A 12,712-nucleotide genomic window follows, 5' to 3' on the forward strand; every position below is an offset into this window, starting at 1 on the left:
GGGGTCATGAGCGCCCGGCGTGCGGGGGGGGGGCGAAGGGGGGTGACGTCAGGGATGGGGCCGGGGGGGATTTGGGGTGGGGGGAACCCTCGGCCCGGCGGCCCCCTGCCGGGGGCTTGTTTACCGCTCGCGCTGGGGATGATGGGGGAGAGGGGCCGATGCGGCGGGGAGGGGGGCTCGTGGCTGCGGCTGGGCGCCTCTGCTTGGCGGCCCGGGCGGATCGCGGCCGAGGTGGATCCAGCCCGCCCGGATCCCGGAGCTGCCAGAGCCGGCACAGCCTGAGTGTCCAGAGCCAGCACAGCTGGATCCCAGCCCAGCCTGGTCTGGCACAGCCGGATCCCAGCCGCGGATCCCGGAGCATCCCGATTCGGCACAGCCGGATCCCGGTCCACCCTGAGTGGCCAGATCCAGCCCAGCTGGATTCCAGCATGCCTCGGTCCAGCCCCTTTGGATCTCGCACATCTGGATCCAGCTCCTCTGGATCGCAGCCCGCCCGGATCCCAGCCCACCTGGCTTCCGGTGCATCTGGATCCCAGCCCATCCGGATCATTCCCCTCCAGATCCAGCAAGCCTGGATCCTGGCAAGCCTGGCCCTACGGATCCTGCGCAGCTGGAACCCAGCCCATCTGGATTCCAGTACCACTGGATCCAACCCACCTGGATGCCGCCCGCCTGGATCCTAGCACATCTGGATCCCGGCCCATCGGGATCCAGCCCCTCCAGATCCATCTGGATCCGGCCCGTCCTGGATCCCGCACACCTATAGTATGTATAGCATGAATCAGATGCTACATTTGAGGCTGACGCAACGAACGGCATGCAAATGCCTTCAAGACGCAAATAACACGTACAAATAAATAAAAATATAATACTAACTTCTATTTAAGTATAAATATAATATGTTTATGCGTTTGGTGTTTATACATTACATTAAATAGACTAGGATAAACGTGTAGTTGCTTTATTTTAATAACGATGCAATTACTATTATGATTTTTCCATACTAGAATAAATTGATTCAGGTGATTAGAGCCGGGGTCAGACTAGATGACCCAGAGGCCCCTTCTGCCTCGCTCTTTTTCTATGTTTCCATGAGCAGAGCCGGGGTCAGACTAGATGACCCAGAGGCCCCTTCCGCCTCGCTCTGTTCCCATGTTCCTCTGAGCAGAGCCGGGGTCAGACTAGATGACCCAGGAGGTCCCTTCTGCCTCACTCAGTTTCTATCTTTCTCTGGGTGGAGCCGGGGTCAGACTAGATGACCCAGAGGCCCCTTCTTCCTCGCTCTTTTTCTATGGTTCTCTGAGTGGAGCCGGGGTCAGACTAGATGACCCAGGAGGCCCCTTCCGCCTCGCTCTTTTTCTATGTTTCTCTGAGCAGAGCCGGGGTCAGACTAGATGACCCAGAGGCCCCTTCTGCCTCGCTCTTTTTCTATGCTTCTCTGAGCGGAGCCGGGGTCAGACTAGATGACCCAGGAGGCCCCTTCTGCCTCGCTCGGTTTCTTTCGGAACAAACAGCCGTCCTTGGGGCAGCCGATTGCCCCGGAGCAGAGGGGAGGGGGGTCCTTCTGCCCCCTTTTCTACCCCAGGGGGTGCCCGGCTCATGTGGGCCCCGCCTGGCTAGGCCCTTGCGAAACTGCCTCCCAGCAGCCGGGAGAGGAAGGAAGCTCTTGCGCAACCCATGCGCCACAGCCCGAGGCCTCCTGCCCCCACATCTCCGGCTCGGCTGGCCCTCGGTAGCCCTGGGGGATGGATGATGGGTTTTGGGGGCGCGGGGAGGCTCAAGGGATGGGCAGCCCATGGGCCCCCGGCTCCCCACACTCCCATCTTGCTGCAGTTGGCCAGACTGGGGCAGATGGGCCCCGCATCCTTGAGAAAGCCTATGTTTCTCTGAGCGGAGCCGGGGTCAGACTAGATGGCCCGGAGGCCCCTTCCGCCTCGCTCGGTTCCCATGTTCCCCTGAGCAGAGCCGGGGTCAGACTAGATGACCCGGAGGTCCCTTCTCCCTCGCTCTCTTTCTATGTTCCCCTGAGCAGAGCCGGGGTCAGATTAGATGACCCAGAAGCCCCTTTTGCCTCGCTCGGTTCCCATGTTCCTCTGAGCAGAGCCGGGGTCAGACTAGATGACCTTTGTGGCCCCTTCTGCCTCACTCGGTTCCCATGTTCCCCTGAGTGGAGTCGGGGTCAGACTAGATGACCTGGAGGCACCTTCTCCCTCGCTCTCTTTCTATATTTCTCTCTTTGCTTCTAGAATTTATTTAGGAGCCAATTTTTCTCTCAAATATAAAGCCAGTCCTTTTTTCCTTTGACGAGAGGAAGATTTAAAACAACTTCCCAAGTTTTGGACGTTTAAAAAGCGCACGGTGTCATCTTTTAATAAGTGTTTCTGGTGGACAAATTACGTCTAATTTCAATTTTTGAAGCGTGCATTTAATCTGTGTAAATTGTCTTTTTTCTTGGAGGCAAATGACATTAATTTCAATTTTTGAAGCGTGTATTAAATCCGCGTAAATTGTCTTTTTTCTTGTAGACAAATGACATTAATTTCAATTTTTGAAGCGTGCATTTAATCCGTGTAAATTGTCTTTTTTCTTGGGGACAAATTACATCTAATTTCAAGTTTTGAAGCATGCATTTAATTCGCGTAAATTGTCTTTTTTCTTGCAGACAAATTACATTAATTTCAATTTTTGAAGCGTGCATTTACTCCGCGTAAATTGTCTTTTTTCTTGCAGACAAATGACATTAATTTCAATTTTTGAAGCTGAGAAATAATCCTCTTTGACAGTGCATTTAATTCACATAAATTGCCTTTTAATATGTGTTTCTTGCAGACAAATTACATTAATTTCAATTTTTTTCGTTGAGAAAAGGCCCTTTTTCTCTTCGGCGGTGCATTTAATTCATGTAAATTGTGTTTTAATACGTGTTTCTTGCAGAAAATTACATTAATTTCAATTTTTGAAGCTTAGAAATAATCTTCTTGGACGGTGCGATTAATCCATGTAAATTGTCTTTTAATATGTGTTTCTTATGGACAAATTACATTAATTTCAATTTTTTTGTTGAGAAAAAGCCCTTTTCCTCTTCGACGGTGCATTTAATTCATGTAAATTGCATTTTAATATGTGTTTCTTGTAGACAAATTACATTAATTTCAATTTTTTGGTTGAGAAAAAGCCCTTTTCCTCTTCGGCGGTGCATTTAATTCATGTAAATTTCCTTTTAATATGAGTTTTTATTTAGACAAATTACATTAATTTCAATTTTTTGGTTGAGAAAAAGCCCTTTTCCTCATTGAATCCTTGTATGTCCGGAGAGAGAAATTCAATTTTTCCTTCTATTTTAAAAGCAAGATTTATAAGATAAATATATATATTTATTTATATTTAGTCTTTTCGCTTCTACCTTTTTTTTTTACTTTTGATTCCGGAAAACGTTGCTCCTCATCTTGAATTTTAGTCGCTATTTCTCCTCCTTTCATTCAGTCCGTTCTTCCTCTTCGAACGAAATTCTGAATTTTTCGTAAAAATCCCGAGCCTGGAAGATGGAATCCAGGCGAAATCTTCTAGAATTCCCGGGAAAAATATGCTTTCCGATGTTATTCCTCCGTACGTAATTCCTCTCCTGAGCAACTTGGACGGAAAAATCGGTATTTCTTCCGTCCGTCTCCGATCCTTCATGGTATTTATTCCGGAAAAAATCACATTTTTATTCCGGAAAAATCACATTTTCATTCCGGAAAAATCACATTTCAACAGAATTGCTCTCCTGAGCAACTTGGATGGAAAAATCGGTATTTCTTCCATCCATCTCCGATCCTCCATGGTATTTATTCCGGAAAAATCACATTTTTATTCCAGAAAAATCACATTTTTATTCCGGAAAAATCACATTTCGACAGAATTCCACTCTTGAGCAACTTGGACAGAGAAATCGGTATTTCTTCCGTCCGTCTCCGATCCTTCAGGGTATTTATTCCGCAAAAATCACTTTTTTCTTCCGGAAAAATCACATTTCAACAGAATTCCTCTCTTGAGCAACTTGGACGGAAAAATCGGTTCTTCTTCTGTCTGTCTCCAATCCTGCATGGTATTTATTCCGGAAAAATCACATTTTTATTCCGGAAAAATCACATTTTGACAGAATTCCACTCTTGAGCAACTTGGACGGAAAAATTGGTATTTCTTCCGTCTGTCTCCGATCCTTCATGGTATTTATTCTGGAAAAATCACATTTTTATTCCGGAAAAATCACATTTCCACAGAAATCCGCTCTTGAGCAACTTGGACAGAAAAATCGGTATTTCTTCCATCCGTCTCTGATCCTCCACGGTATTTATTCCGGAAAAATCACATTTTTATTCCGGAAAAATCACATTTTTATTCTGGAAAAATCACATTTCAACCGGATTCCTCTCTTGAGCAACTTGGACGGAAAATCGGTATTTATTCCGTCCGTCTCCAATCCTCCATGGTATTTATTCCGGAAAAATCACATTTTTATTCCGGAAAAATCACATTTTTATTCCGGAAAAATCACATTTCGACAGAATTCCGCTCTTGAGCAACTTGGACGGAGAAATCGGTATTTCTTCCATCCGTCTCTGATCCTTCATGGTATTTATTCCAGAAAAATCACATTTTTATTCCGGAAAAATCACATTTCAACGAAATTCCTGTCTTGGGCAACTTGGACGGAGAAATCGGTATTTCTTCCGTCCGTCTCCGATCCTGCATGGTATTTATTCTGGAAAAATCACATTTTTATTCCGGAAAAATCACATTTCAACAGGATTCCTCTCCTGAGCAACTTGGATGGAGAAATAGGTATTTCTTCCGTCCGTCTCCGATCCTTCATGGTATTTATTCCGGAAAAATCACATTTTTATTCCGGAAAAATCGCATTTCGACAGAATTCCTCTCTTGGGCAACTTGGACGGAGGAATCGGTATTTCTTCCGTCCGTCTCCGATTCTCCATGGTATTTGTTCCATTGAATAGACTCTGGAAATGCTTGTATTGCTAAAAGTGTCATTTGTAAGTCTTTTTGGAGCCGGGGTCAGACTAGATGACCAGGAGGCCCCTTCTGCCTCGCTCTGTTTCTATGTTTCTCTGAGCGGAGCCGGGGTCAGACTAGATGACCCAGAGGTCTCTTCTGCCTCGCTCTCTTTCTATGTTCCTCTGAGTGGAGCCGGGGTCAGACTAGATGGCCCAGAGGCCCCGTCTGCCTCACTGTCTTTCTATGTTCCCATGAGCGGAGCTGGGGTCAGACTAGATGACCCAGGAGGGTCCTTCTGCCTCGCTGTGTTTCTGTGTGTCTCTGAACGGAGCCGGGGTCAGACTAGATGGCCCGGAGGCCCCTTCTCCCTCGCTCTCTTTCTATGTTCCTCTGAGCAGAGCCAGGGTCAGACTAGATTACCTTTGTGGGTCCTTCTGCCTCGCTCGGTTCCCATGTTCCCCTGAGTGGAGTTGGGGTCAGACTAGATGCCCCAGAGGCCCCTTCTACCTCGCTCGGTTTCTATGTTCCTCTGAGCAGAGCCGGGGTCAGACTAGATGACCCGGAGGCCCCTTCTCCCTCGCTCTCTTTCTATGTGTGTCTGAACGGAGCCAGGGTCAGACTAGATTACCTTGGTGGCCCCTTCTGCCTTGCTCGGTTCCCATGTTCCCCTGAGTGGAGTCGGGGTCAGACTAGATGCCCCAGAGACCCCTTCTGCCTCGCTCGGTTTCTATTTTCCTCTGAGCAGAGCCGGGGTCAGACTAGATGACCCGGAGGCCCCTTCTCCCTCGCTCTCTTTCTGTGTGTCTCTGAACGGAGCCGGGGTCAGACTAGATGGCCTCAGAGGCCCCTCCTGCCTCTCTCTGCCTCTACGTGTCTCCGAGCTGAGCCAGGGTCAGACTAGACGCCCTCGCGGGCCCCGTCCCGCCCCGCTCTTCCCCTTCTGCCCTTCATTTTCAAAAAAGACGAATAAATCCATATATTTTTGAAGGCCACCAGGCGGCAGCAAAGAGCCACCAAAAAAAGAAAGGGAAAAAAGCAATAAATTGCATTTAAATAGCATTAAATCGCATTAAATCGCCCCAGGCTGGCGGCAAAGATGGATTGGTGGTTCTAACCCAAGAAATAATCTTCATTTTAACCCATATAAAACTTTAATGTTACAAGAAAGTATTAGGATAATTGAATATTATAAATAAATGTAGAAGAAATAAATATAATTTTAATAACGGAATGTTGTAAATAAATTTAAATTGGTATAATTGCAAATATTGTAAATGGATTTATAAGAAAGCAATATAAATTTAAGAATAGAATGTTCGAAGCAAATTTATATTTACGTAATATAAATTATGTATTTAATTTATATTATGTAAATATTATGTATTATGTAAATATTATAAGTGGATTTATAAGAAAGAAATATATATTTAAGAATAGAATGTTCTAAACAAATTTATATTTACGTAGTTGTAAATATTATAAATGAATTTATAAGAAAGATAAATTTAAGAATAGAATGTTCTAAATAAATTTATATTTACGTAGTTGTAAATATTATAACTGAATTTATAAGAAAGATAAATTTAAAAATAGAATGTTTTAAATAAATTCGTGTTTACATAATTGGAAATATTATACCTGAATTTATAAGAAAGTAATACAAATTTAAGAGTAGAATGTTCTAAATAAATTTATATTTACATAGTTGTAAACATTGTAAATGAATTTATAAGGAAGAAAGAAAAATTTAAGAATAGAATGTTCTAAACAAATTTATATTTACATAGTTGTAAATATTATAAATGAATTCATAATAATGTGTTCTATGTGTCTCTGAGCAGAGCCGGGGTCAGACTAGATGACCCGGAGAGCCCTTCTTCTTCGCTGTGTTTGTATTCGTCTCTGATTTGCAACTGGGGTCAGACTAGATGCCCTCACGGGTCCCTTCTGCCTCAGTTGGTTTCTCTGTTTCTCTTGGCAGAGCCGGGGTCAGACTAGATGCCCCGGAGACCCCTTCTGCCCCGCTCTCTATGTTCCCCTGAGCAGAGCCGGGGTCAGACTAGATGCCCTCGCAGGCCCCTCCTGCCTCTCTCTCTTTCTATGGGTCTCTGAGCGGGGCCGGGGTCAGACTAGATGCCCTCGCAGATCCCCTCCTGCCCCCCTCTCCCTTTCTATGGGTCTCTGAGCAGTGCCGGGGTCAGACTAGATGGCCTCGCAGGACCCTCCTGCCTCTCTCTCTTTCTATGGGTCTCTGAGCAGAGCTGGGGTCAGACTAGATGCCCTCGCAGACTCCTTCCTGCCCCCCTCTCCCTTTCTATGGGTCTCTGAGCGGAGCCGGGGTCAGACTAGATGCCCTCGCAGAACCCTCCTGCCCCCCTCTCCCTTTCTATGGGTCTCAGAGCGGGGCCGGGGTCAGTCTAGATACCCTCGCAGGCCCCTCCTGCCTCTCTCTCTTTCTCTGGGTCTCTGAGCGGGGCCAGGGCCAGACTAGATGCCCTCTCTTTGTCCCCAGCCCCCCCCCCCAGTCCTCACACTGACCCCCCCCCCCCCCCCCCCCCCCCTCAGCTCTCCGCCGGCCACCCCGTCTACGAGACCTACTACAAGCAGGCGAGTAACCCCCCCTCCCCTTCCCCCCACCCCCCCTCCTGGAAACCCATGCGCCCCCGGCCTCGGCCACATGGGCCTCGGCATCCGGGCGCGGGGCCCCCTCAACCCGGCTTGCCTCTCCCGCAGGTGGACCCCTCCTGCTCCGGCCGGATCGGGGCCAGCGATGCCGCCCTCTTCCTCAAGAAGTCCGGCCTGGCCGATCCCGTGCTGGGGAAGGTGGGTAGCGGAGTCCCTCCACGGGGTGGGGGGGGTGGGGGGCCACGGTTCTCCCCCGGCCTCTGGGCAGAGCCCAAAAATCAATGCATCCTATAGAACGTTTATTTATAGGAAGGGCGGCGTATAAAATCGATTCATGTTGTTGTATCACATTTATATAATATTTAAATAATATTTAAATAATAATAATATTATAAATATTATGTAAAATAATATTTAAATAATATAATATTTAATTATATAATATTAAAAATATCGTAAATGTAATTATATGTCATATATGTAGTAAATTTAATTGTGGTTCATATGTATGATAAATTTAATTATGTAGCTTATATATGATCAATTTAATTATGTGTCATATATATGAAAAATTTAATTCTGTATCATATATATAAAATTTTGATTCTTTATCATACATAAATTTTGTATTTAATATATAGAAGCAATCAATGTATAATAAATAAATACTAGTATTTAATAAAGAATAAATTATATTATATATTATATGTTATATTTATTTATTATTATGTAATAAATTTAATCATATACCAAATATATAATGAATTTAATTAACTATTTAATATGCACATATATTCAACATCATTATATAACTAAATTGCTAAGTTACATTTTCAATTATATTTCAATTATATTTCAAGAAATGTTGTAATAGTAATAATAGTTTATTCAGATAATTTATTACTATATAACATTAAATACAGAATGAATATATGAGTTTAATTATATATCCTCTAAAATAAATCCAATTCTTATATACTCATTCCAAATAATTCAATTTATATTAGACTAACCTGACATTAGTTTTAATACTATAAAATTTTTCTTGTGTGTTACTTTATTATATTATGATTATTGCTATTATTTGGAGCATTTATACGCCGTCCTTCGTGGCGGGAAAATCCCGGAAAAGCATCTTAAATATGTATATTTATTTCAGGAATATTTGCTTTTTTAAAAGCTCCCCCCCCCCCGGCCTCGGGGGGGCCGACCTCAGCCCCCCCCCCATGCGGCCGTGCAAGAGAACATTCCGGAACGTTCCCGGTCCTCCCCCCCCACCCCGGCCTCGGGTGGGCCAACCTCAGCCCCCCCCCCTGCGGTCGGGCAAGAGAACATTCCGGAACATTCCCAGTCCTCTCCCCCCACCCCCCCCGGCCGCTTCCACATCGGGGCGGATCCTCCTCCTCGTCCGTTCTGTTCCCCCAGATCTGGGATTTGGCTGATCCGGAGGGCAAGGGGTTCCTGGACAAGCAGGTATGTCGGCCGGGGGGCACCGGGCCGCGCCGGGGGGCACGTGGCGGGGCTGATGGGGCAGCATGCCGCCCGCGGGGAGAAGGGGGGCATGATGACGCCCGTGGGGGCACTGTGGCGAGGCTGATGGGGCAGCATGCCGCCCGCGGGGAGAAGGGGGGCATGACGCCTGTGGGGGAGGCTGATGGGGCAGCATGCCGCCCGCGGGGAGAAGGGGGGCATGACGCCTGTGGGGGTGGCTGATGGGGCAGCATGCCGCCCGTGGGGAGAAGGGGGGCATGATGATGTGAGGGGGGGCCCCGTGGCGAGGCTGATGGCGCAGCACGCCACCCGCGGGGAGAGTGCGGGCATGATGACGCCCGTGGGGCAGAGGGGGCACATGGCGAGGCTGATGGGGGGCAGCATGCCACGCTCTGGGAGGGGGGCCCCCCGTGCCCCCCTCCGGGCCCTCACGCCGCCTCCGTCCCCCCCAGGGCTTCTTCCTCGCGCTCCGTCTCGTCGCCTGCGCCCAGAGCGGCCACGAGGTGGGACTCGGCGGCCTCGGCCTGACGTTGCCTCCCCCCAAATTCGTGAGTGTTGTCCCCGAGACCCTTTCTTTTGGGGGGGTCACCCCGGGCCCCAGGTTTGCCCCAGACCCTGGTTGTGGGGTCACCCCGCACCCCGTGGCCCCGGGTTTGCCCCAGACACTGGTTGTGGGGTCACCCTGCACCCGTGGCCCCGGCTTTGCCCCAGACCCCGGTTGTGGGGTCACCCCGGACCACGGGTTTGCCCCAGCCCCTGCTTGTGGGGTCACCCCGCCCCCCGGGGCCCCCCACGGCCCGCTCCGACCTCTCCCTCTTCCCTCGCAGCACGACAGCACCAGTCCCTCCCTGGCCTCGTCCTCGGATGCCCACTGGGCCGTCAGGGTGAGTTTCCCGGGAATCCCGGCGCTCCGGACGCCCCTCCCCACGCTCCCCACGCGGATGAAACCCCGATTTCCGTGGCTTTTTTCTCGGAACGCCGGATCTCTCCTGTCCGTGCTTTTTTCTGCTCCCCCTTGGCTCAAATATCGATTTTTACGGGATTTTTTCTCGGAATGCCGGATTTATCTCGGATCCGCTGCTTCCTGCCATGGCTTAAATATCGATTTTTACGGGATTTTTTCTCGGAATGCTGGATTTATCTTATATCTGCTTCTTCCTGCCACGGCTTAAATATCGATTTTTACGGGATTTTTTCTCGGAATGCTGGATTTATCTCGGATCCAGTTCTTCCTGCCATGGTTTAAATATCGATTTTTATGGGATTTTTTCTCGGAATGCTGGATTTATCTCTCATCTGCTGCTTTCTGCCACGGCTTAAATATCAATTTTTACAGGATTTTTTCCTGGAATGGTGGATTTATCTTGGATCCACTTCTTCCTGCCATGGCTTAAATATCGATTTTTACGGAATTTTTTCCTGGAATAGTGGATTTATCCTGGATCCGCTTCTTCCCTCTATGGCTTAAATATTTTTTTTAATGGCATTATTTTTTCCCGGAATGGTGAATTTCTCTTGGATCTGCTTCTTCCCGCTTTGGCTTAAATACCGATTTCTCTGGCATTTTTCCCCGGAATGCTGGATTTAAATGGGATCAGCTTTTTTGTGGTTCCTCCATGGCTTAATTCTTCATTTTCATGGAATTTTTTCTGTCCCAGATTTGCTTCTCCTTGCTCCATCCGTGGATTAAATATTGATTTTCATGGCATTTTTTCCGGGAATTCTGAATTTCTCCTGGATGGGCTGCTTCCTCTATGGCTTAAATGTGGATTTTAATGGCATTTTTCTCGGAATGAGTATCTATCCTGGATCCGCTTCTCCGTAATCCCTCCGTGGCTTAAATTTGCTTTTTAATGGCATTTTTTTCCCCGCAATTCTGGATCTCTCTTGGCTGCTCTTCCTGCTCCTTCCATGGCTTAAATTTGGAATTTCATGGCATTTTTCCCTGGAATTTGGGATCTATGTTGGATGCGCTTTGCCACATTTTCTCCACGGATAAAATATTGATTTTAACGGCATTTTTATTTGGAATTCTGGATTTTTCTTGTATTTATCCCGGCGCTCCGGATAAGCATCTCGACGATCTGTCCGTGACTTAAATACGGATTTTAATGGCATTTTTTCCTGGAATTCTGGATCCATCTTGGATGTGCTTTTTCCTGCTCCCTCCATGGATTTAATACTGATTTTAACACCTTTTTTTCTTGGAATGGTGGATCTATTTTGGATCCGCTTCTTCCTGCTCCCTCCGTGGATTAAATCCCGATTTTAATGGAATTTTTCCGGGAATGGTGGATTTCTCTCGGATGGGCTTTGTTCATGGATAAAATATTGGTTTTAATTGTATTTTTTATTGGAATGGTGGATTTATCTTGGATCTGTTTTTCTGTGTTCCTTCCATGGATTAAATCTTGATTTTAATGCCATTTTTCCTTGGAATACTGGATTTATCTTGGATCCACTTCTTCCCGTTCCCCCCATGGATTAAATATTCTTTTTAATGCCAATTTTCCTTGGAATAATGGATTTATCTTGGATCCCCTTCTTCCCCATGGATCGAATCTTGATTTTAATGGCTTTTCTCTTTTTCTCGGAATGGCGGATTTCTCTTGGATCCGCTTCCGTGGCTTAAATCCGGATTTTCATGGCATTTTTCAATGGAATGCTGGATTTATCCCGTATTTCTCTCGGCGCTCCAGATACGCATCTCCGTTCTCCTTCCGTGGCTTAAATATTGCTTTTCGTGGTATTTTTCCACGGAATGCTGGATTTCTCCCGGCGTTCCAGATACGCATCTCCGTGGCTTAGATATTGATTTTAATGGTATTTTCTCTCGGAACGGAGGATTAATCTTGGATCCCTTTCTTCCCGCGTCTTCCGTGGATTAAATCTTGATTTTTATGGCGGGCGATTTGGAAGGCGGATTGATCTTGTATTGAAACGGTCTTTAAATGGATTTTTTTTTTGGGGGGGGGGATATTCTGATTCTAACCCACCCGGGGAGCTGGGGGGCTGATTGGGAGGGTTGGGAATTTACGGAATGAGGGAAACGAGGGGGATTTATTTATTTATTTATCTATTGATTAATTAAAACATTTTTAGAATTAGATCGACGGGGCGTCCCTGGGAGTTGGACATGGACGTGTCATGGATGGAGCTGGGGTCAGACTAGATGGCCTGGGAGCCCCTTTCTCGGATTCCGTGATCCAGGGGGTTGGACCTGAGGGCCTTCCTGGCCCTTCTGACTCCACTGTCCCATCATCCTGTCATCCAGGGGGTTGGATTGATGGCCTTCCTGGCTCCTTCCGACTCCAGTATTCCATGACTCGGTCATCCGGGGGGTGGACTGGATGGCCTTCAGGCCCCTTCCAACTCTACCGTTCCATGATTCTGTCATCCTGTGATCTTGGGGTTGGACTAGATGGCCTTCAGGACCCTTCCAACTCTACTGTTCCTCAATCCTATGATCCTGGGGTTGGACTTGATGGCCTTCAGGCCCCTTCCAACTCTACTATTCCATGATTCTGTCATCCTATGATCCAAGGGTTGGACTGGATGGCCTCCATGGCCCCTCCAACTCCCCTATTCCATGATCCTGATC

General features: G+C 47.1%; 1 protein-coding gene across 1 annotated transcript; it reads left to right on the forward strand.

Moving 5' to 3' along the window:
• Positions 1-158: 158 nt before the first annotated feature.
• Positions 159-10,298, forward strand: LOC123036764 (actin cytoskeleton-regulatory complex protein PAN1-like). Its single transcript, XM_044456189.1, has 6 exons — positions 159-581; positions 7,417-7,602; positions 7,729-7,818; positions 9,046-9,093; positions 9,564-9,659; positions 9,939-10,298. The coding sequence occupies exons 1-6, from the start codon at positions 159-161 to the stop codon at positions 10,281-10,283; spliced, it is 1,188 nt and encodes a 395-aa protein (XP_044312124.1). The 3' UTR covers positions 10,284-10,298.
• Positions 10,299-12,712: the final 2,414 nt, after the last annotated feature.

Source organism: Varanus komodoensis, unplaced genomic scaffold (assembly GCF_004798865.1).
Source record: "Varanus komodoensis strain SLA01 unplaced genomic scaffold, ASM479886v1 scaffold815, whole genome shotgun sequence".
Classification (NCBI taxonomy): domain Eukaryota; kingdom Metazoa; phylum Chordata; class Lepidosauria; order Squamata; family Varanidae; genus Varanus; species Varanus komodoensis.

Bases quoted from the DNA above. Each gene is read 5' to 3' on its own strand.
- LOC123036764 (XM_044456189.1), top strand. From the start codon at position 159: ATGCGGCGGGGAGGGGGGCTCGTGGCTGCGGCTGGGCGCCTCTGCTTG. The intron at 9,094-9,563 runs GTATGTCGGCCG...CGTCCCCCCCAG, and splicing joins AGGGGTTCCTGGACAAGCAG to GGCTTCTTCCTCGCGCTCCG. The intron at 9,660-9,938 runs GTGAGTGTTGTC...CTTCCCTCGCAG, and splicing joins CGTTGCCTCCCCCCAAATTC to CACGACAGCACCAGTCCCTC.